Raw genomic sequence first — 24,762 nt, forward strand, 5'->3', positions numbered from 1 at the left:
TTCATAGCTCAACTCTTGAAATTACTTGGGCTTTTAAGCTTTAAAATCCAGGGATTAACTGTATTCACCCTTTGTTTGTTTTTCTCTTTGCATTATAATTGATTATTTACATTCAGTAGGTTTTGTACCAGATGTAGAGACATGACGTTTAAGCTCCTGAACTCATAACTCACTTTCTTAGCAAAAGGTCAGCTAATCAGTGTACCGTGAGAACAGACTGTGTTGTTTAGCTGATTTTTAAAGATTTTAGGATTAACTGAGTACAGTTAATCTGACCTTATAGTACCTCAGGACAAAGGGTGAAATATCAAGAATGGTTTAAAATGTGATGAAAACATAATAACGTTTCTGTAGACATTCCAAGTGCTGTACACATTACTCACAAACACATTTATACACAGGATTGGGAAGTTCTTTGAGGCTTTGCCAGAGGGCTGTGGTTCAATCTGTGTCAGGGAAAGAAGCGAGAATCTAAAATCCACAACTTTCCAATTGGAAGACAATAGTTGGAACTCTTCTCATTGAAACACGGTGACAATTTGGCCGTTCATTTGGTTCTGGTGAAACCTCTGGACTTATGTTCAGTTTCACCAGCATAACAACCCCCAAGGCTCTCAAGGCCGACTTTAAAGATTTGATCAATTAAAAAGTACATTTTCAAAGGACACAAAGCAACATGTATTTCACAAGTGAACTCTCTATGCTAATTATTTATTCCTCTTAGAAATACATCTGGAATAAATAACCTGGAGCTGCAATTTCATGGAGGTATTCAGACAGTGTTTAGTAAAAATCTAGGTAATTCAAAGTCAGTTTGCTTTTCATCATAGAGTTAGTTGACTCCAAGCTGCAAGCGGCTGTGTTCGAAGATGTCAGCTACAGAAAAGAGGATGTTGTAGCTCTCTTTCTTTCTTAACTGTTATTTTGTAATACAATGCTGGATTCTAAGTCCAAAGGACAATCCACCATGGGACAAAATTTGGTGCAGAAAAAACTAATCTTCTAGTTTTGTCAACACAGTGCTGACTGAAAGTAATATTAACGTTTTGTAGTGGCCTATCTAAAGTTCTGATGTGAAACTCTGTAAGATTAGAGTGATGACATTAGATGTTTCAACCTCACAGACTTGAAGATCATCAACTAAGATAAACCATCATATTATCTCCAAAAATCTCCAAAAAGCTTGACAGAAATACAAGAAGTGTTTGATTGCTGTGATCCTAACAATGACTTTTCCTCTGATTACCTAGAATTTGTATAAATATAATATAAATAATAAAGATAATTTTTGGTCAAACGTTAAACACCTTTTATGCTGTTTTCATATCTTTTGAGAAATGTTCATATAATTTCCTTGTGGAAGCAAACTTCTTTCTTGAATGAAAAATAATTGTATAAGTAAATCAGCCTGAGGTTTGCATAATTTTCAAATGAAATTATGATCCTTAATTATGATGATTAGCGATCATAATTCCTTCTTATTTCCCCTGAGACTGACAGAGAAAAGTCTAAAGTGAAAACTGTCACTTGTGTCTAGATGCTGAACTTCCTGAGAAACCATTGAGTTCACTGGAAAACTACTTCTCAACTTTATCCCTCTGATCACTGAGTCCCTGCATGGTTCTGTTCTCCATCCACTGCTTTTCAAGCTGTTATCAGAATCAGAAATGAAGCGTAGGCACAAATTTAAATTAGAAGACCCTTGCCTCACCTGCCTCATCAGTCAGCGCCTCCGTCTCATCACCCTGGATCTATCAGGGTGATGATTGGTCAAGCGTCGTCATGACCAATCATCGACCGAGCTCCAGTTCATAAGGACCTTCATCCATGGCCTCCTCTGCTTACCAACTGCGATCAACCCACCTCCACCCTCTCTCCACCTTCATCCACCCATCCTTCTTCAACCTCCACCACCAGTACAGGCCCCGGGGGAACTACAATCCTATGCAGCATCAGGAATGTCCATCGAGCTTATCGCAGTTCCACCTCGACGTCCTCGGCTGGGGCCTGAATGCCAAAGAACTTTAGTGTTTACTTGTTAATAAGCCTTTTAATCGCTTTCTTTCTCTATCTGAGTCTCTCCAGATTGAATCAACTTTATTGGCCAAGAGTGTGTGTTTGACTTCAGTTTTCAAATTCCTTGTTTGTGCACACAATTGTGGCCCTGCTGATAATAGTGACATGAGATCAGAAGGTTATTGGATTGTCCTCCTGCTCCACCCATAATCTGTATGGGAGCTTGTTGCAGTAAAACCCTTCATCATCATCTCCAACAAACCTTTTGACTGCTGGTGTCGGGTAAAGGTTACCACAATATCTAAAGCAGAAGTGCCAGTACAATAGCTCCCAGTCTGGAGCTATTGTATTATTTACTGTGGGTTTTATGTTTTTCATCTGAGTTATTTTTTTTTACCCTAAGTTGCTATAGATTCGGATTAATTGATTGATTGCTTTCTTTGGTATATCTTGCTAAGGCAGAGTTTTTCCCAGTTTGTCCATCAAATCTTTGATTCAGGAATGTGTCAGAAACATTCTTCTGAGATTCTGGTCAAGCTGCTGCTGATTTGTTGGCTGCACTTCATCACGCCACTAGCAGCGGCCTGAACTATTGATGCACAGCAGGAATACACTCTTACCCTACAATGTGGATGAAATCAAGCCTGATGCTGTGTTGTGGAAAGATGTAGAGACTCTTTGGGTATTCCTGTTTATCAGACCATTTTATGTGAACCTGAAAGATGATTGTTTGTAAAAAGTCTCAGTGAAGAAGCAGTTTCTGAAATAGTGACTCACTCCTGTTGAGTTTCTAATGAATAAAAGTCTCTACTGCCAAAAACAAACAACGTTTTTCCTTTTTTATCCATCCTGACACTTGGTTCTTAAGCACATCTACTCAAATATCCAGTAAATATAATCACACAACTGATACTGCTTGCTTTCATTGTCTTGCCATTCAGTATGTTTGTTCTGGGATAAATGATATTTATTTTTATTCACAACTGATTTGCTTTCTAATCTTTCCTGAAGGTTTTGATACTCAAATGCAAAACAGTAATCTCTTTATTTAGTTTCACCCTTGAAGCTGCTAAAACACCAAGATAATTTCACTTCAAATTACAAGTTTAAAAATCAAGAGTCTTTTGATATTTTTAAAATGGATTTATTTAGATGAATGAAATATGTACAATGTACAGAAATATAGGAGAAGCATACCTACACTAATATATACAAAAAAATACACATTAGTGATGGCACTTATATACATACATATATATTTATATATAAAGTCAAAAACAGGGAAAAGTATAAAGTAATCAGTATCTAAATGTCAGACATTTCAGGACAGCTGCCTTGATACAATATTCAGTCTGTAAATTACAACTGTTCTTTATGTCTTCAACATGTTTACATATTAGTTTTAAATAAGTTTGAGGTATTTATGGCACAAAATTACAAATATTTCTGTCTTTATGTACACAGCAGCAATGCAGGGAGTCACTGGACCATCGGGAGTAAAATATTTCTTTCATTACGTCCAGAGGAGAAGAGCATGAGGCCTAAAAAGAGAAATAAAAGGAAGGCATTAGTGGCAAATTTAAAAAACATGTATTGTCCAGATTTTCTTTTCAGTTTTACACTGAAAAGAAAATCATTGTAAAATTTGATCTGTATCATCCTTACAGATCTTTCAAGTACAAATTTTAATATCCTTTTTGCAATAAGAAAGCCAGTGAGGTCTGGATGTCAGCACCTGGTGGCTAATAATAGGTACTGCACACTGAAGCAACGCTTATGCAAAAATGAGGATGTTTTTTCTGAGTACAGTAGCAGAAAATTAATATAATACTTTAAGCTTAAGAACTATTGAAATATCTATTACTTTACATGTTTCCTTGTTAAATTAAAGTTTTGACAATTCAACTGATCCTCCTGACTTCCCAATTGCTTTATGAATTACACAACAGGGTCATTTCAATGACCTGGTACCCCACATTGAAATGTAAACGTTTTTCTTCTCACCTTATCTCCTGACGAAGGCCACTGGCAGTTCTCTGTTAGGAACCAAAAGTCCAGAATGAATCACATCAACGGGCTCATTGTCTGTTGCCACGATCTCGTAGTCTCTGACCAACTGCGATAAAGAAAAACAAAAATGCATCAAGGGCGGAAACTTTTTTTAGAACAATCTGTGGCTGACTGGTTTAATGTTGCTGATGGAGACCGTACCCAGCACATGGCCAGCTGCAGCTGCAGCTCCGCCAGCCGTCGACCGATGCACATCCTCTTCCCGATACCGAAAGGAACATGAGCGAAGGGGTTGATGGTGCTGTTCTCCCGCAGCCAGCGCTCAGGTTTGAACTGCTTTCCATCATCAAAATATTCCTCATTGGATCCCAGTGCATGGCAGTTAATCATTAACACTGTCTGTAAACAGAGTACAATAAAAGTTAAGTTCCAGCTCTGGTTTTGTCACTATTTTAGAAACAAATCAATCGTGTTCCTAGAGGTTGAGATCAAGTGCCATGTGCCAATAGAGTGGCCTCTATATGTGCCAGTTGTTCAGTCTAGATATAGGCTGAAAAAAATCTATTCAGATATTGTCTGGAACGTGTCAGGCAAGTAAAATGTAAATGAGAAGGTAATAATAAGGTGCACTGAGAAGTAAGCCACTTACTCCTTTGGGAATGGCATAATCCCCCAACACAGTGTCTTTGTCCAGAGTCCGGCTGGTGAACGGAACAGATGGTGACAACCTGTAAGAATTACAAAACAAACAAACATTGGAACATGACTCATTGCATGTTACACAAGCTTAAGCTGTTTAACAGAAGCCAGACATGCACAGTGCTTGCTGAGGTGAGAATAATCTGCTATCCGAGGTAATTTACATTCCCTGTGATGTGTGCACAGTGTTCGCCTTAAATAACCCGCCCCGGCTGCAACTCTATGTGACTGCATGAGAAGACGGGAGGAACGTGTGTGGAACAAAGGCAAAGGAAAAATATTTGAACGTGACCAAAGGACAAATTTAAGCTTGGTAGTCACGCCACCATCTGACTGCCAAAAACTTCCTTGAAGCTTGTTTTTGAGGCAGTCATGTGTGTAATTTCCTCCGTCCTAATCTCGGTGGTACTGGTGGGAATGGTAATGTCAGAAGGTCTGAGCATATAAGCTGTAACGCTTTGGAAGGCGGTCAAGCAACCAAACATCTGAACACAATATTACCTGTGTGAAGTTGTTAAAGTGCGTAAATCCGAATGACATTTTAAATGACTTCTGCTAATACAAACCTAAGTTGTATCAGTTGAATTAGTTTAAATGACTGAGTGCAGCCTATAACAAGAGGGAGTGTGTGGAGTATGTAAACCCCTGCAGGTATGAACACTGTGTTCCACCTTGATCTTTTATTATCTGCACTATGGACATCCCGCCCCCGGCCACATGTGACAGTGCAGTGCTGTACCTCATAGACTCCTTCAAGCAGGCCTTGAGATAGGGCATGCTCTTGATGTGCTCTCCACAGGGGTCTTGGTCTGGAGGCACCACATCTCTGATCTCCTGCAGCAGCCTCTTCTGAGCAGCAGGGTTACGTGATAGGTTGAAAATAACCCACAGCATGCTGTTGGCGGTCTGTACAAACAACAAGAGAGAACAAAATAAGGAGGGAAGAACAGAGCACTCGGTGAAGCAAGTAGCCAGAGCATTCCTCCGAGGACCGGAAGAATGTTTGTGGTTCCTCAAAGGCTCCTCACTTACTTCCCCTCTACATTTATTTTGCCCTTTGGAACGACAATAAATGCAGGAGCTGCTTGCATAAGAGATTGAACTTATTTTCTTTTATGAAATAGGCATACGTTGCATAAGTTGAAGCTTGCATCCTGCTAATTAATGTTAGCATGATACACAAGATTAATGGAGGTTAAAAACGACAAAAAAATTGTGATTAAAAACTTTTAAGCTCTTTTCTTTAGAAGATTAAAGTAATAATTTGTATTATAAAATTGAAATAACTCCAGCTATTTGCTTAGCTCCTCCCAAAGGTTAAAGGTTGATGATTAATAGAACATATTTCTTTTCAACTTTAAGTATTTTTTTTTCATATGTCTACAGTGACAAGATGCTGTTGAACCACTATATTCAATAAAAAAATAAATATATATATAGATATATTTATACTAATTACATGTTTTGTAATGTTTCACTCTATAAAAATATATTTTCTAGATATGCAGCTATCTTTTATTCAATTTTTAAAGAATTAACTCTGTTTCATACAAGTGAAAACACAAAAAAAACATCTGCTTCCTTTCCTAGATTTATTTTTAAGTTGTTTTATGTTTTATGTTTAAAAAATGTAGTGGGTGTGGAAAAGTGTGAAAATACAGTATGTTTAATAATTTTGTGACTTACTGTTTCGACTCCTCCAATCTGCAGTTCGGTGATGGAGGCATACAGCTCCTTCTTGGAGAGGCGGCTTTGCTGCAGGATGTCATCGATTAAATCATCCGGATCTCTGTTGGCATTCCTCTCCAGTCTCTTGTCAATGTAGACTTTGGCTGAGCGAATACAAAGTAATCAATGTGTGAACACAAGAATACGCCAAATGCTGTTCACACACAGGAGACGTCATTTACAGCCCTGTTCTTAGTCATCGGTGACAAATGATCACTGTTCCACTTTGAATGGAGAAATTCAAAATAATACTTGCTGAATGAAGACAGCTTTCTTTGATTTATTAGATACTGGAAGCTGAAGCTTGGTTTGTTGCAAATAATTAAAGAATTTTGTTTGATAAGATACTTTTTGGTTATTTTTATCCTAAAGGACATTTGTTTCAGCGTGTGTTCTATTAACTTTTTGTTAATAGACTTTAAAATATATACTTATAGTTTCATCTGTTAAACTAGAGAACACAAGGTCACAAAATACACAAATTGAAATGTTTTCAAGAATAAAATTCTAAAAGAAGGATTGAAATGAGCCTAAGACAAGTTTTAGGAAAACAGTTTTGCTTGCTTCATACGCCCTACAAAATTTAACCAACAGACACGTCACTTAAGGTCTAGTTAGACATATTTGGCATATTTCTTCACCCCAGGTCAGACGGTTTACTACAATGCTGAACCGTTATTTACACAGAGTGCCAAGTCCACAAAACACCAAGACAGCCGGTTCAAATCAAGCCTCCTGCCCTCCCACTTGCTTATTTTCCTATCTATCATCTGACTTCTGACTGGAAGTGAACTCAGAATGGCTGATGTGTCACGCAGAAAAGGAGAGTATTTCATCAAGTACGACAGCTTGATGAAATGAGAGCAATATCTTGGACTGTGCTTGTGTGATTTTTGTGTTTGTACCTGTGCTGAAAATACAGTCCCAGGCCGCGGTGTGGTCCTGCCACGTTTTGGTGTTGAACTTCTGGTGGAGCTCCACCGGTGTGATCATCATCTTACCAAATGTCCTCATCATCTACGAAGAACAGAAAAAGAGGAAGAAAGGGATCAGGCATCGGATGTAGCTTTTTTATCCTCACTCACTCGGTCCTTTATCAAGTTTCCTTTATTTATTCTTGAACCCATTTCCCTTATAAGACTCCCACTTATAATCTTTTAGCTGAATGATAGGGTAGGTTTGGTAATCAACCTCCTGCTTCAACTCTGTCTGCAGTCTAGCCTCCTGACACGAACCTGATGAACTCTGGTGTTTCTCAACTCTCCGGGAGAAAATCAGCTGAAGAGCGACTCACAAATATCATCACAAATATCCTCTTCTAACCTTCAGAGGCACTGAGAGAGAGGGTTGATACTCACTGTTTTCACAGCTGTGATGAAGTTCATAGCTTCCTCGTTGACTTCCTCCTGCAGAAGACCAAATCGGTTGTCGTACAGGATCAGACAGATTGCTGAGGGGGAAAAAATGAGCAAAGGTTTAGAATATTGACCAAATTTGGATGCAGTTAATTTGAAAGGAAGTTCTGGATTTAATTTCTGTTGCTTTTATTAATTCCAAAGTGCAATGTCTGTTCCCATGAAACCATCAGTCCCAACAGAATTATATATTTACTTCTTGAAGCAGGCAATAAGAAGATATTTGAGAATTGTATATTTTCATTTGTTTTATGAAAGTAAATAGAAACAGTCACTTTTTAACCAGGTTATCGCATTTCTTCCTTTCTACTTTTATGTTAGCAAAGTAAATTGTGAATTTTGGAGCAGGATTAGATCACCGTTGGGTTCAAAATATGACATTTTCCGTGTATCAAATGACGTATGAACAAAAGCTTTTTTTTCCTGCAGTCATAGTGAGTGTTAGAATAAAAATAACTTGACTTACTCTCAAACGACCATTTGTTCAGCTCGAAGTACAAGTCTTCAATCTTCCCGTTGTTGCTTACTTTTCCAATCCTGTCAACGAAGTCCATCAGCACCTGTTTCCAAAAACAAAAAAACCCCAAACCCATCAGTGGATGATCGCAGAAACTTTGGCATAAACTCAGCCCTGGTCTGTAGTCCCACCTGATTTATTTTGCCATCAAGCTTCACCACCTCTGTCGGCTTCATGAGTTTCTGCTGAAACGCGCTCCTGACTCTCTGCCAGTCCTTCCCCTCCCTGCGGAGCAACAACGGAGCGCTTTCAGCGTGTGCGCTTCTGCTTCAAACTGCGCGCTGTGCGGGCGGAGATGATTTCAGGGAACAACAGATGATGGGTCGAAGGTCTACTTACAGGATGAGGAGTCCGTACGCTTCGTTTCTCAGGTCTCTGTATGCTTTCCAGGGTTTGATCTCCAGCCTCTGGGGGTAATTACTCTCCTTTCTGTAGAGCGCCTCCAACAAGCATGGAGCGCCAATGTGCACCGACTCAAAGGATCCCAGCTTCGTCCGGAAGATCTTCCCGAATTTCTTATGATAATCAATCTGAAAATAAGAAATTGAAATGATTATAAACGGGTAGATAAAATAGGAAAAATACTGTCATCAATGAAAAAAAAAATTAAGGAATATTATATAAAAAATACTCTACCAGAGCTTCATGTTGTCTGATCAGGCCTCCTTTTAGAAGGAGCTCCACCAGACTGCCGACCAGGGGCCAGTTGGTTGGTCCCGGAATCGCGTCCAAACTCCGCGCCTTCAAGGCAGCATGTGGGCACCGCGCAGCCTCCACAGCATCCTTCTCTTCCAGGACGCACACGGAGGATGTGGGCTTGAAGTGCTGCAGCCCCACAGACTTCTTCCTCAGCAGCTCAACAATCTGAGGAACTTTTTGGATCTGCGCCCTCATCCTGAATCTTTGGCTGATGGCAAATTGCCGTTTCTCTGTCGCAAGCTTTCTAAGAGGGAGCTCTTTTTCTTAGAAGTGTCACACCTTGCAGCAATATATATACTCTGAGAGTGTTTATTCCTGCCGCGCACCGAACCAATCAGGGAAAGGTCCTCCATGGTGTGGCTGTCGAGCCCACCATTCATTTATGGATCCACGTTGAAGAGGATCGTATGACCCCAGATAGACCGTGGAAATGCCCTCACCCCTCCTCTCCTTGAAAATAAACAGCAGCGGAGGTGAGGCGGTTCGCTTGAACCGGGTCTCCCAGCGATTAACCGAAACTCTGGCAAAGCAAATACTACTGCCACACTTCTGCGCCTGGCAAATATTTAACCTACTGGAAATTACACGTTTGCTTTGAGTCGATTTTAATTAGCTCTGATTGGCTCAAAGAGTTTCTAATTGCTGAGTTCTTCCAGTTGAGAACCATTTGTTGTGAATGTAGGATTTTGTACATTTTCCATTTATATTTATTTACCAAAAAGCAAAAAGTGACGGAAAGATGTTTGGTGTAAAGCTGCAACCTTAAATCCACCGATTAAATTTGTTAAATTTTATTTTGAAATTCCCACACGATGACTAGTATATGTGTGAGGGAATCACGCTCTCTTATCCGTCACATGCTTCTAACCTAGTGTGTATTTGAACCATTATCATCCCAACTCATATCTAAGTTAATTGATAAATTAAACCTGGACTTTCATTCTTGTTTTTATGCAAGTATTTACATACTTTTCTTTAAGTAAAGTGCATTGACCTTCAAGAAAAGTCCTATCAGAGATAGCTTGAAACACAGATGCTGCCCTCTGAGAGCTGGCATAATTTAACATGCAGGGGGCCTCATGGTGTAACCCTGTAAAAGTGTTCATTCACAGACTCAAGTGGCATCAGAATAACCTTGAACTCGATGTTTTTCAGCACTATTCATGTGTAACACACACACATTATTCACCCCTCCCTTAGAACAAGGGTAAAAAAAAAAAAAAACCCAACCCACGTACCCATTAATGCACAAAATGTTCCTTTGCTCTCCTCTCAAATTCAAAGCACACTACTCAATATTGTATTACATGATTTGGAGCAGCTTTAGTAGTTTGTATCTTGTTTCAGTTTATGTTCAAAATACGTAACTCATCCGTTTTGATGATCACAAGAGCCGTAGTTCAAAAAGCTGGGAAATAATACTTTGATGAGAAGATCAATACCGCTCGAAAAATGCAGCAGTTGGGTTGGAAAACGTGGGGGAAACAGCACGTATCCGTACATTCATAACAAAATCCTTCCACACATTTCTGGTATTTACTGATGCAACTGAAGGACCTGGATGACACTGCAACACTGCACAGCCGTCTTCCCACTGAGATCAACACCTGATGGGCTCCACAGCAATCAGGTGCTACATCCACTCTGAAAGCAGAGTGGCAAAAATTAAACACGCCAACTGAATGGATTTAGACTATTTTCTAGTTACTAATTGCAGCATTTGTTCTGCTACAATCATGATGAAGGCTTTAAGATTCATTCTGTAGCTTTTACCAGTGTACGCCACAAATTCAGGGTAAAACTGTTTAGTGCTCAACTTGCTGCTTGTACTCTACGTTTTCAGTCTAATTTGAAAAAGGAAATGTTGCAATTAAACATGAAAGATGACAGAAAAGACACAAACCACCAAAAAGAGTCATATTGTAACGTTTTAGGCTGCATAAAAAACATCACACATCCAGCACTGTTAGCTTGAATGCTTGAATTTTGTGGTAGGATTTTTCTTTTATGTCTCTTAAAAATGATTTTGCATACAAGTCTTAGTACATGTTTACTCTCACAATCTTATCTTCCCGCTTCTTTGCTGTGATTCATTTGATTCTTGTTAGGTTACTGTGCATTTTATTTGTTTTCAGAAGTCAGATTTTTGAGGTTTCCAGTCGGAAATATGACAAGAACATCCACTAAAGTGGTTTAAGTCTCGGATCAACCCAGATTTCAATATCCAATATGACTTTTAACACACAACAAACATTCCTAGAGTTTGCAGTTTTTAGCATTTCTTAGCACTTCTTCCTTTATTTGTAAAAAAGAAAACTTCCTTTACTGTTTGAATGCTTGCCATCATCTTGAATTGCAGTCCAGTGTTCATTGCTGTAAGACATCAACCTGAATGTAGATCTTGTTTTATTCGAATAATTTATCTCCCCTTCTGCTTCGTGCTTCGTTTGTGTTTTGTCGTGTCCTTTTTTATTATCCAAGGATTTTCATTTATTTCATTGTACTGATTAATTTTCCTTATCCTTCATCTTACTCCACTATATCTTTCCATATTTGTGCCCAATGATCACCCACCTTTGTCAGTTCCTCTATAATGCTTCTATTTTGTTGCCTTCCAGTGCTCCGTTTCCACTGAGATTGTTTCTGTCGCCAGTTAGACTCTCACTGGGCAGCCAGAGTTAAACCCAATCACCTATCGCACGAGTATGTCTCGTGTTTATTGCAAGTAGTGACGTCTTCTGTCTCTCTGTCTCTCAATCAATAAACTGAGTTCTGAGACACCAGTAGCTCCACCCTAAGCATATCAGTTGCTATAAGTCTTTTTTACCAGTTTGTCTCCTGTTACACTCTTTCTTTTGTGTCTGACGACTTCACACATGACATATGCAGTATTTTTATTTTTATTTAGTGGTGTGATTTAAAAATTTTTAAGAACGTATGAATTACTAATTTTATGAGTCAATTATTTTTTACCCCCTTAACTCTCATGATGGCTCCGTCCTCATGAAACCATTGACCTACATGTAAGTGTTTTAAGGGTGACAATCAATGAAAAGTGAGCTGTTTTGTATAACTTATAACTTAATGTTCTTCACAAAATGCTAAAATAAATTTATCTAGATGCATCTTTAAATGCATAAAAATATTTAAATTTGAATTTTGAAATGGTTAGAGTTGGAATCCGCCAAAGTTGCACATTGATTCTGTTCATGACCTTTATGGACAGAATTTTACGTTTGAACCAAGGTGTTGATGGGATCCATTTTGGTGTCTCAGGATTGGATGATGTTTTGACCTTTCACAGGAGCAGTTTGCAGACCAAACGTGCAGCTGCCGCGACGAAAATCAACACCTCAAAATCAGAAACCTTGCTGTTGAGCCAGAAAAGAGTAGAAGTCTTACCACTTATGCTTCATTTCCAAAGTCCACAGAAGCAGCTTATTTTTAAAGGTTTTGTTGGCTCTAGTGGCCTTTATTTGAAAGTAGTTCGACAGGAAACAGGGAAATCATAGAGGAGGAAGACATGCGGCAAATGTCACCAGGCTGGGAATCAAACCTGTGACTACTGCCACAAGGCCTGAGGCCTCAGTGCTTGGGTTGTGCTTTGCTCCTGCACCACCACAGCACCACCAGTAGCAGCTTCTTTTCCCTTAAAGAAAACATTTGTTCATTGAACCTCCCCAACCACAAGATTTCACTGATAAGAGCATTTATTCACTCAGGTCATGGAGAGATAAGGTGTATAGCAGCATTCTGTGGAAGAAAGGGTGATTCATTATGAGACAGACAAACAATCCTAAATGCTAACTCATAAATAAATAAGTTAAAACTACCAATTAACCTAACACTCATTTTTGGCCTATGAGCAAATATCTATGTATTTTGAAGACACCCACTGGTAGAATATAAATATAAAACACAAAATTGGAGTCAAACCAATCACACTACAGACTCTGATAAAAACATGCAAAATTAACATTTTACAATAGTGAATGCATAGTAAATATACTGAATTTCTTTACAAAAGTCAACCTGCATGTTCCAGGCTAGATCATCTCGCATCAGTTTTTCACTTACCGAAATCTTCACTTTCTTTCACTGCCTTTTTTAGAAGTTTTAGCGCAACGAGCATTGGCAGTGCTGCAGAGAGGTAGTGCAAATCGATTTGGACATAAAACAGAAAACACGTTTTCACATGATGTTCTCTGTAGGCAAACAGGACTGTGCAACAACATCCTCCATGACCTTAAATAAAATGTAAGACTGAAGGTTTTATTGCGATATATTTATGTTGGTTGTCCATTAGTCCCAATAATCGTTAAAGGGAGAACACAAGATCCAGTTATAATCGAACAATTTTGGTGTTCAGACTATTTAATCTATTTATAAATCTTAAACTACGTGTACTAGACCAGACCATCTCCAATTAGTTTTTCAGCGATCCAAATCTTGAATTTCGTTTAATGCCTTTTGTAGAAGTTTCAGCACAATGAGTTTTGGCAATGCTGCAGAGAGGCGGTGCAAATCAATTTGAATGTAAGAGAGAAAACATGTTTTCACATGATGTTCTTTGTAGGCAAACAGAACTACGCAACAACGGCCTCAGTGACCTTTAATAAAAGGGAAAGATTAAAGGTTTTACTGCGATATATTTATGTTGGTTCTCTGCTTGCCACAATCATTTTATGGAAAAACAAGATCCAGCTATAAACTGATAATTTTGGTGCTTAGATTACTAATATTAAATCTATTAGTATGGAATATTTAGGAATAGTTCTTTATTTTGATTTCCTTCCTTGTTTAGCAAGAGAAATGAACAGTCAGTTCCCGCTAACAGTCTTTGTGTTGGGTTTTATTTTGTATCTATTAATTAAGCCCTGTAAAAGTATTGAAATATCCAAACAGACAATCTGTAGCTGCAACTTTACAGGCTTAGGAAGGAAATAAGGAGAAGGTTTCATGTTTGCACAAGCAAATAAATTTATCAAATTACCCAATCCAGCTCACCATTTTCAGTTTTTCTCGTCAGTTTATTTTGGATGATGGTACTTGTCATATAATCTTTTTCTTGCAGGGTTCTGACTTGTCCAGGAACAGCTGGAGAGAGGCACCAGCTCCCTCACAACTCTGCATGGACAAGTGTGTATAGACAATGACGGACTTTTTATACTTATCAGCAAATGAGAGCATAAATAAATAAAAAATAAAAAGTCACAGAAAATAAATTTCTATTTTTAGGCTGTATTTGAGAAAAAGATTACTTTATCCTCAGACTTTTGCATATTTAAGTAGATCCTCCATTCAGCCCTCTAGATAGAGACTGTAATTTGTTCAGTGAGAAATCAATAAAGGTTCTAAATAAGGACTATTGGCTTTGTGTTCATGAGAGTACAAGCATGTGGTGAAGATGTGATGTGGGACATTGAGGTGTTTTTTATTTCCCTGCAGGAGACATCCTCCTCAACCCTGTCTTGTGCAAGCCACTCTGTACACAGATGTACACCGAAAAGAACAATCTGTACACAGATGTACACAGAAAAGAACAATCTGTACACAGATGTACACAGAAAAGAACAGGACAAGAGGGGAAAACAAGCATGTGCAGATGCCAGCTGCAAGGCTGAAATCAAACCATAACAAGATAACTTGTACAAAAATATTGAAATTATATAACCCAGTAATGATGTTCTCCAAAACACTTTTCTTCTCCATCACTGGTTTCCGGTTCCCTTTGACAGGATAGAGTGGGTGCAGTAAAATGAGTGAGATCAAACTGAACGAGGGGAAAAATGAATAGCTTCTTGTGGGCTACAGTGTAAGTGTGAGCACTTTTATTTGCCTTTTTTAATTTACTTAAACATTGTTCTGGGTCAGTTTTGTTCAACTCCTTTTGTTTTGTGCCATGTTCCATATTATATTGTTCATTAATATCAGGTAATATCCATCCATCCATCCATTATCAGGTAATAATGAACATAAAATAAATAGACCATCGTCAGTTAATATATTAAAAGTTTTATGGTTTTGGTTTGAAAATGGTGTAAAATGATGTAAAATTTTATTCACAACAGTGTTGAGTGCGAAGAAGCTTTGGATTTTGTTGACATGAAGTACATGTTGGTGATAAAAAGACAGAATGTTGGAGTTCTGCTCCTCCTGTTTTGTTGTTTTCAGCTGTGCTGTTTCCTACCAAAATGCTGTTTACCAAATTTAGTGCTGCAGGGACTTTTTCAGCGAACACACTAAACCAGACTTTTGTGTGAAATTCCAAGTAAAATCAGCTGCGAGCAACACGGGGCCAGATATGCTTTCACCTTGGTTCTGGTAGAGTATACCTGCCTACAGTAACCTTGATTTGTGACCCAATGAGCAGCCAGTCTCTTAATATTGATTACTGTAGGGGTCAATTGTGTGTATTTCTTAAATTGAAATAAATAAGTTTAGACACCTCTCAAATTTCCCAATCAGCCACAGATTCAAGGCATGTACCAGACAAATATTATGACCCAAAGATGTAAATGTCCACACAGACTGATAGGTCAGTGAGTTCAGCAATTTAAAGCAGAGGCTCCGTTGTTCATGGGGGTCCAGGCACATGCAAAGATAAAAAACACAGCCATGCACGCTCACAAAGCTGTACATTCATTCGTGAAAAACACCAACACATGCATGTGTTGGTGTTCTGACCACTATGTTCTCTGACCACTATGTTCTCAGAAAAATATAATACGGAGGCCACAGAAGAAAGAGATTAGCTGGAATCCATTGTGTGGATGAAAACACAATGTACAGTTAGATCAGCCTGGGCTGTTGTAACGCCACTGACCCAGAATGTGGGGTGGCCCCTTCCTCAAAGCCCACCCTTACACAGAGACTGGAAAATATTTTTAATAGACCAACGGTGAAATAATTCAGAGTACTACCCCACCACATCCTCCAGCCTCTACGTGTCGAGCCTCTTTCTAAACTGACTTGCTGTGAAAGAATGAATCCTTCACAGGCTATCCTAAATAACAGTAATAAAAAAAAAAACCACATTCAATTCTGTTTTCATTCTTTTCACAAATTCTGTCAAATAAAAAACTCTAACTCTTGGCAATTGAAAAATGAACAGAAAAACAATCCTATTGCAGTTGTTGTCTGGATGTTTCATCACAGAAGTGAATAGATTATTGGCTTTGTCCACAAAGTAGGTCGTTTCAGGCCAGAGCTGCAAGGAAGGATACATCCGTGAACCTGTTGGCCTCTTCTTATAGACTGAGGCGGCTGCTCATGCCGAGTCAAAATCTACTATCATTTCCTGGCTAAATGTTTCAGTAACCAGGTGCGTCTTATCATGGTGTTGCTATAGCATAAATTTTAATGAGACGTAGTTGCATCAGAGGTAACCGGGGCAATCTTCTGCTCCGGATAGAGGTCATGGAGAGCGTGCACTTGAGAGAGAACTGTGATCCCTGAGAACAAAACGTCCTGGGAAACAGCACCCAGTACAATCTGACTCCACGTTCAAGAACTGGGACGTTCTTGGACTGCAAAAGTACAAATCCTACCAAGTATTTTTGGTGTACTCCCTAGTTCAAATGTTTTTGTACAAGTGAATTAAGACAAAACTAACAAGTAAGTTTTCAGCAAGATATAGGACCTTGTTTTAAATTGAAGAAAAAGTACTGGTTCCACTGGAAAGTTTTTTTCACTTATACCTTGGGAAAATGTCATGCAATAATGTGAAATAATTTGCCAGTAGAACTAGCAGGTTCCTAAGCTGGAGTTAAGCATTGACAGAGGAGATTAAAGCTAAAGACGAATAGATCTGAGAACAATTACAACATTATTTACCTGCTCATCCATACAAGGTCGCAGGGGTCGACTTGTGCCTATCTCCAGCTGTCTGTGATGGCCTGTCCAGGATGTAACCTGCCAATATGAAGCACCCTGGACAGGACAGCTTCCATCTTTCTCTTAAGACTTTTGGGGCATACCCATGAAACCTCCAAAAGGGAGCTGCCCAGGGGACATCTTCATCAGACACCTGAACTACCTCTGTCAACTGCTTTTAGTGCAGAGAAGCAGCAGATCTATTCTGACTTCACCCCAGATGATGGAGATTTCTAAGGCTGAATTAAGCTGATGAAATTCATTTCAACTGCCTATGTCTAAGAGTTTGTGATTATCCATGTCTCCTGAACATAGGAGAGGGTTAGAAGATAGAGGCTCTAGTAAATCAAGAGCTTCACTTTCTGTCCCAGCTTTCTTTTATCACGACAGGCCACAGTGAGATGTGTTACTGAAGACACGATCCCAGTCCATCAATTCATCTTCTGCTCCTGCTCACTGTCTGAATTGAAGTGAGAGTAGAAGACCCAACTCTGTCATACAGGATAGGTTCTGCAAGGACACCTGAACAGTCTGTTAAGCTGCTCTGAATTATTGTAAAAGTGTAACCATAAATGCTACCACATACTGTACATATCTGTGAGCTGTGCAGACTCTATGAATACTTTGGCACCAGTATATCCATCCATCCATCCATCGATTTTCTTTACACCCTTGTCCTTTGGTGGGGTTGGGAGGGTTACTGGTGCCCATCTCCAGCTAACGTTCCGGGCGAGAGGCGGGGTCACCCTGGACAGGTCACCAGTCTGTCGCAGGGCAACACAGAGACACACAGGACAAACAACCATGAACACCCACACTCACACCTAGGAGCAATTTGATTTGGAGAGGCCAATTAACCTGACAGTCATGTTTTTGGACTGTGGGGGGAAACTGGAGTACCCAGAGAAAACCCACGCATGCACAGGGAGAACATGCAAACTCCATGCAGAGAGACCGGGGCCGGGAATCGAACCCAGAACCTTCTTGCTGCAAGGCAACAGCTCTACCAACCGCACCACTGTGCAGCGCGCACCAGTATATTTTCTGTCTATCCAGTGGCACAGCTAGCTCAACTTTATCTGCTACCTGAAGGTTTTGGAAAATGTTGTTTTCATGCTTATTTCATCAATATATTGCAAGAGGACGTTCTTTACATTCTCCAGTGGTGAGTCGCCAGGGTTGAGAGTCCAGAAGTCTGTACAAAAATAGATTCACTGAATTGCTTACCAGATTAAATCATTATCAACGAACAGTGGCAAAATATTTAGCTTTCAGACATACTTCAGTTGCTGTCGCCATTATCCAAATTCCAACAAAGAGTTGATAAAGCAAGAAAAACCACAACGCCTGGGGAAACACTCCCCAGTCTCATATTTCTGAAAATGTTGAATATATACCTGAATATTTTGTAAAAAAAAAAAAAGAAAAAAGAAAGAAAAACTATCTGTTGATATTTTGCCTTTGAAAGCTTTTGTCTTAACAAGATAAAGTTTATTGTCATTTTGTAAAGACTTGATTGTGCAACTCAAAACATAAGAGGAACTAGTCAGACTGAAGGTAGGTTAATCTGACTAAAACCAACTCAAATCTTAGAAATGTGCTGTTTGTACTACAATGGCACCTCATATTGCAGCCTAAGTGCTACACAGTCTTTGATTTTGTTTTATAGACATAATTCAGTTGTGTAAATGTTTTATAAAGTGTTGTTTGTGCGGAGGGCCCTTCATTATTAGGGAAATGTGTGGGAAATGTTGTGAAGCTTCAGCAATGATGCTTTTTGAACTTTGTAAGCCACAGGTGTCAAACTCCAGTCCTGGAGAGCCACTGCCCTGCAACATTTAGATGTGACACTGCTGCACAGTGTCACATCTGTGCAGCAGATGCACAGATGTGTGTACGAGGAAAGTGTATCTTGAATGCACTATTAAAAGCACAGCTGTTGGGAAATCCATTTTGGTTTGAGGTACTATTCCACAGTAATGCTGTGTTGATGCATCTTAAATGCTGTCGAGCATTTTGAACTGGTTAAATCCAGCATTCAGTTGTATTTGGGCTTTGACTGATTTTCTCCTGTACCACTGATGGTTAGGTTCAGCTTAAGATTATTTTAGGTTAGTAATTCAGTTAGTTTCAGAGCAAGTCACGTACCTTCTTACACTTAAAACATGCGTACACTAACATTCAGTAATAGCTAGGAGTCTTTCCTGCCTTGCTTTGATGTCACTATTTAAAGTTGTGCTACAAAATGTTGCATTCCACACTAAGCCGAGTACATAAACATTTTGTTCGTGTTGAGGTGTAAAACAACACAGAATTTGTTTTGTACACATGTTAATGTGTTAATATCCAATTCTGCTGTAAGACTATTGGATAGTTGTACCATTCCAAACCTTCCAGACACCATTTCTTCTACCATATCTGGCTGCCCTGTGACATCTGTCATTTTTCAAGTTCCTGGGTACCACTGAGTACCTGGAATTAGGGTGAGAGAACTTCTCCTCCACACTCGAAGGGACAGCATTGGATTTCTTTTCTGAGATACCCGAGGAAGAACAGAAAGTAAGCACATAAACTGTTGGCAGAAAAACTGATCAGTAGGAAGAAAACAAAAAAAATATTAATGCAACTCCAGTTTTGTTTTTCACTTTTAAAGTAAGAGTGATCACAAATATTTGTAATAGTCTGAAATCTGCATATCAAGACTGCACTGTTGTAGTAGGTAACAACTAAAACCTCAAAGTGTCATAAAAGGAGAACCTAAAGGACAAACTTTAACTAAAACTCGCTTTATTTTGGAAAAATGGCATCTTCTTCTAATTGTAAATGTGCCTAAGCAAATAAACTTGTCTGAAAGGCAGATTACATGAATTTGTTGGAAGTCTGTGATCAAACACAGAAGACAGTGATTACACTTTGTCTGTTTATCTAATTAATTCCGTTAAGAAGATTTCATTAGCAGGTTCCAGTGCATGTGATGCTTACATTGCTCGCTCTGTCAGCTTGTGAGATAACAGGTAAATTTGAAAGAGTAACTGGGTCATCATCAACCTGCTGGGAAGTTTCTCATTGCCTGATTGTTTGAAATTATTTTTCTTTTGCTGATTAGTAGCTGAAAAGACCAAAAAGAGATACAGATGGCACTGTGATTTCGAAGACACTTACGGTATGTTCTTAACTTAAGTAGTTTTGTCCTGGCCTATTTCTGCATACACTGATCCAATAGTTTAAACGATTGGAAAGGCCAGTTAACAAAAGAGTGCAACAAGTGCAGTAGTATTTGACTGGATCAAAGTTCACTATGAAATACTTACACGTTTATAAATGGCAGTTCTGAGTTGTTACAATGAACATTACGTAATAATAAACTGCTTGCAATTACTTTTTCAGATGAATTACCATTTTTGCAACACATACATTTATTTTTATCATGTTTTAAACCCAAATTAAAGATAAAAAAATATAAACTTTGTCATCTGAAGCAATCAAATATTCAGTCCTCTGTCCAGTTTGTATGCTGATTATATTACTGACGTTCTTGCACAGATTTTGACCTGAAACTTAAATGGAGAAAATAATTGTCACAGTTGTAACCCCCAGGAAACAGCGTGTACCCCCAGAGCTGCGTCAACTCATTGCCCTGCCGCTGTTATCTTATCATTCTAAACATGAGCTCTGAGTGGATGTCATCTTGCACTGCTGTCCTGTCAGCCCGTCTGCTGGTGGACATTCAAAGGAGGCTGTGCACAGCAAGACACAGAGACGTTTGGACAGCATAATTAACAAGATGGGAAAATATATAAGACTGACTTAACTGAGCTACAGGCTAGTTAGTGATAGAAAAGGTTTTTGCTGAATTCTGTGTTGAAAAATAAGCAAATGAAAGCTTTTCGTATGGTTTGTTCCTTTGCTGACGTTAAAGCAAAGTATGCTTAGTAAATATATCTAGTTATCTAGTCTGATTGTTGCTGCTTAGATCCAAAATGGATCCAAATGTTTTTGTTCATGCTTTATAGATAAATCTACTGCTTTAAGTTATATAAAGCTCAATGTCGCACCAACATTTTTGGCACATTTTGTTGGCAGATCGTAGAGATAGTGATCCCATTATACTTGTTAGTTGTGATATATGTTTTAGCTGAGCAATTTATTTATCAAAAAAGTATGAAATACACCCGGTTGTAACTAAGTTGGTGAATGTGCTGCAAACAGCTGGCTTCACAATCTACCTCAAAGAGCCACAATCACAACTTCTGATAGCTTGGTTGTCAATTAGAATCGACAGATATAGCAGCCCTGGAATAGGCAGGGGGGTTAAATTTATTTAATCCCCTTGGATGGACATAAATTGTGTACGTTACTCCTCAATCAAGACTGAAGAGGAAATTTTGTATTTTTTCTTTGAAATTGAATTTTGTGCTTTAAAAAAAAGGAAAAGCTTCTTTCCTGTCATGCCAGATAAGGATTGCCACAGTCGATACCATGAAATGCTTTGATGATTCCGAGCTCTGACTGAGCAGTTTTCAACGTTCCAGTGTGTAAATGTTATTCTTTTGTCTGAAAAGCAGTCTGGTATCATTACAATGAAACAGAAATGCTTATAATTTAACAAACCCATGGTGAACTGTGAAACGCAAAAATGTAAAGGTGTTTATTGTAAAGGTGTTTTTAACTCGAACTATTCTGTAAAGAAAATGTTTAGATTTACAGAGCTGGTAGAGACAAACTAAAAAACACGGAGTTGTAATTGTAGCAAATGGTAGTTCCATAAAATGTGAAAGCAGGGAAGCTGAAAACATATACATGCCACACTTTTCAGATTTAAAAAAGCATGGGCTCTTTTTCTTCATTTTTAGAATAAAGCAGTTGTCAGCGTTGGTCACATCTCAGAATAAGACATAGTTGTGACATGACCAATGCTTTTGCATTGCATTTAGTAAATTAGTGAATAACTCTTTAAAAACAAAGCAAGTGACTCGAGCTGAAGCAAAAATATTTACCAGACTGGAGACTCTCTAATTATCAACTATTTGCATTTCCGTACTTGTGAAACAGAGATTGTGTTTTTCAGATTAAAACATAATTATGTGCACGTTTGCAGCAATGCAAAGCACTTTATCTAGCCAAAAGTCAAGCTTATTCTGGTCTACAGCAACAAGTAGTGTTTTGCATAAAAAACCATGTATCAGCCAATGAAGACCTGTGATTTCTTTTTGTTTTTCAGATATGTTGAACTTAACATTTTTTTAAAATTTAAACAACCAAACCACAAAAACTAAAGAGACTTTTTGTCAAAATGTAATAATAAATTAGCACACTCACTTGTTTTTTACCACCTAAAATGGCTAAAGTCACGCACAGACATATCACATCATGATAAGAACATCATTAGTCAGCATTTTGAAGGACGTTTGTCCTGTTTAAACCACATTTAGTTTGATATGCTTCAGACTCATAAAGTGGGAGTTTAAACCATAAAGAAATGTCAATAGAATAGAAAAGAAATACAAATATCTTTTATTGCCTAAATGTGGGGAAATCCTGGTGATGAGGTACATTTCCACTGCAGGTACCATTTCATGAATGTGGAAGATTTTCTGGGGCAGCTTTTCTTCTCCCTGCGCATCCCCTGCAGGAACCAGGGTGAATTATTTCAAATGAGTAAGTAGAAATCAAGCCCAATTCCAGGAAAGTAAGGTCTTTTGAATGGACTCTGAACTGAAGGTAAAGCTTGAACCCAGTGAACCCCAGCAATTCACTCACAGACATACAGTTTTCACAGCTGCCTTATAGGGGGCGACGATCTACTGGTTTGTTAAATGTCTACCATCAATGCACCAAAACCACGCTGATGGTAGACACTTCATGTTTTCCTTCTCCTGCTTATGACCCAATTTTCAAAGCCACTGGGTTTATTGTTGCTGTTGGTGTACACAGTCTGCACCGTCACCACTACAAAGACTCCAGACAAAACCTAAATACAACATTTTAACGTCTTCATGCTTTGGCTTAAAAGCAAACATCCAAATACAGATAATTAGTCTTATGGAAAAACTAATCATCATCATGTTTTTGTTGGACAAGTTGCTTCTGGTTGGTGTCTGCTGCTTTGCCAGTGAAACAGCTTAATTGTTGTTTCTTAATGACTGGCCCACTCAGCCTGGTTTCACCAAATAAAACTGCTAACCACAGATATGTGCACATCTCACTTATCCTGTCCTCCCTTCATCGGCTTCCTGTGCACTATGTAATTAATTTCCAAACCCAAATGTTGCCTTTTGCCTGAATGGTGCTGCTCCTCTCTACCTCTCTTTTACTCCAGCCATGTCTCCCTTACATCAGCGGACTAGTAGCTTTTAGTTGTCCCAAACACTGGGTAGACATTTTATTTAGGTCAAACACTTTGTTTCCCTACCTCTGGAATATGCTGCCTTTAAATATTAGATAGAAATCTTAAATTCATGATTTTAAGTCTCTTCTGAATTCACTTTTATTTAGGTGGTCTTTGAGCTGACATGATCTTTTTATTGTTGATATTCTATTTTATATTGGGCTGCAACTAATGATTATTTTAATATGTTATTCTATGGATTATTCTGATGATTAGTCAATTACTTGGATAATAAAACAATGGGCCTCCCTGCAGATTTTTCATTTTACCACTTAAGCTGATTTTGCATGATATTAGATATACATTGAAAAAATACAAGTAAACTAACAAATCACTGTCTTTTTTTAAATGCACTAACATAGCATTCCTTTAGACATCTGTTGGTCATTTGTAGCGGAGAATGCAATTACAGCTAGAAATCAACATCAACATATGAAAAGCTAGGCCCTTTCTGCTTGACTTAACACCACTACAGTGTATGGCTAATCTGCTGACATGTTTCTGACTACCCAGTAAATTACTGGATTGTTTAAGGTGTTTAGTAGGGATTTTTTCTTTTCAGAATTTGGACTTGATAAAGCTAAAACTATGACACTTTAGGAGTTTTTTTTAGGTTTTTAATATTAAATGCAACATGTTTATTAGCTTAATTAATTCTCTGAGGATGTTGTTCTTTCAGCAAATAGCCTTTTTTAGTTTATATAGTTAACAGTTAATAAATTACTAAATTACTAAATTAGGTGACGATTATTTCAATAAACTTTTCAGCCCTATCTGTTCAAATCTTGGTTTTTATCTGATTTACTTATTTTGTTTTTATACAACACTTTGGGTAAACTTGACTCTTTTTAAATGTGCTTTACAAACTAATTGCATTTGGATTTATACTACCGAGCCTAAATGCATTGTACTCAGCAACACACCTTTAAAAACCACAACACTGAACCAGGAGACCTGCGTTCAAGACCCTTTTAGAAAATCTGTTTGTTTCTCATTTTTCCACTTGCTTGAGTTTGTGTACAGACATGCGTTTGTGGTCAGCACTCTCACTGTTTCATCACCTACAAATTCAAACTATGACCACCTGCAGCATGTTTGACTTGTATTTACTGTTTAAAGTTTCAAATGGTGAAGTTTTATAAAGTTTAACATTTTCACATGGATCCAACATCAGGTTAACTGGTGTGAAGTGTGTGGATAGGATTAGTGTCAGGCAGCTTTCAGTTCACTTCCCAAACGCTGAACTATAACTTGCCCTCTAATCCAGTGTTAATAGGGAGCATGAGAAATCCCCCCTTGAAGGAGGAGACAATAACACCAAATAGCTTTCCAGACGCAGTCATAACATGTTTTGCCCTCACATTTTGAACTCATTTGGCCCTGTACTGGTGACACCACAATAACTTTTGGTCCGA

The 24,762-nt window shown here is 38.4% G+C and overlaps 1 protein-coding gene across 1 annotated transcript; it reads right to left on the bottom strand.

The window, feature by feature from the left end:
* Positions 1 to 3,138: 3,138 nt before the first annotated feature.
* cyp24a1 (cytochrome P450, family 24, subfamily A, polypeptide 1) lies at positions 3,139 to 9,466 on the bottom strand. The gene is made up of 12 exons (XM_008408925.3): positions 9,022 to 9,466; positions 8,725 to 8,915; positions 8,517 to 8,610; positions 8,335 to 8,428; positions 7,812 to 7,903; positions 7,359 to 7,470; positions 6,412 to 6,557; positions 5,465 to 5,631; positions 4,676 to 4,754; positions 4,228 to 4,425; positions 4,021 to 4,132; positions 3,139 to 3,557 (listed from the first exon to the last, which is right to left on the bottom strand). The coding sequence occupies exons 1-11, from the start codon at positions 9,277 to 9,279 to the stop codon at positions 4,022 to 4,024; spliced, it is 1,542 nt and encodes a 513-aa protein (XP_008407147.1). The 5' UTR covers positions 9,280 to 9,466; the 3' UTR covers positions 3,139 to 3,557; position 4,021.
* Positions 9,467 to 24,762: the final 15,296 nt, after the last annotated feature.

The sequence above is a fragment of the Poecilia reticulata genome, chromosome 5, assembly GCF_904066995.2.
Source record: "Poecilia reticulata chromosome 5, P_reticulata-male-v2, whole genome shotgun sequence".
NCBI classification, from domain to species: domain Eukaryota; kingdom Metazoa; phylum Chordata; class Actinopteri; order Cyprinodontiformes; family Poeciliidae; genus Poecilia; species Poecilia reticulata.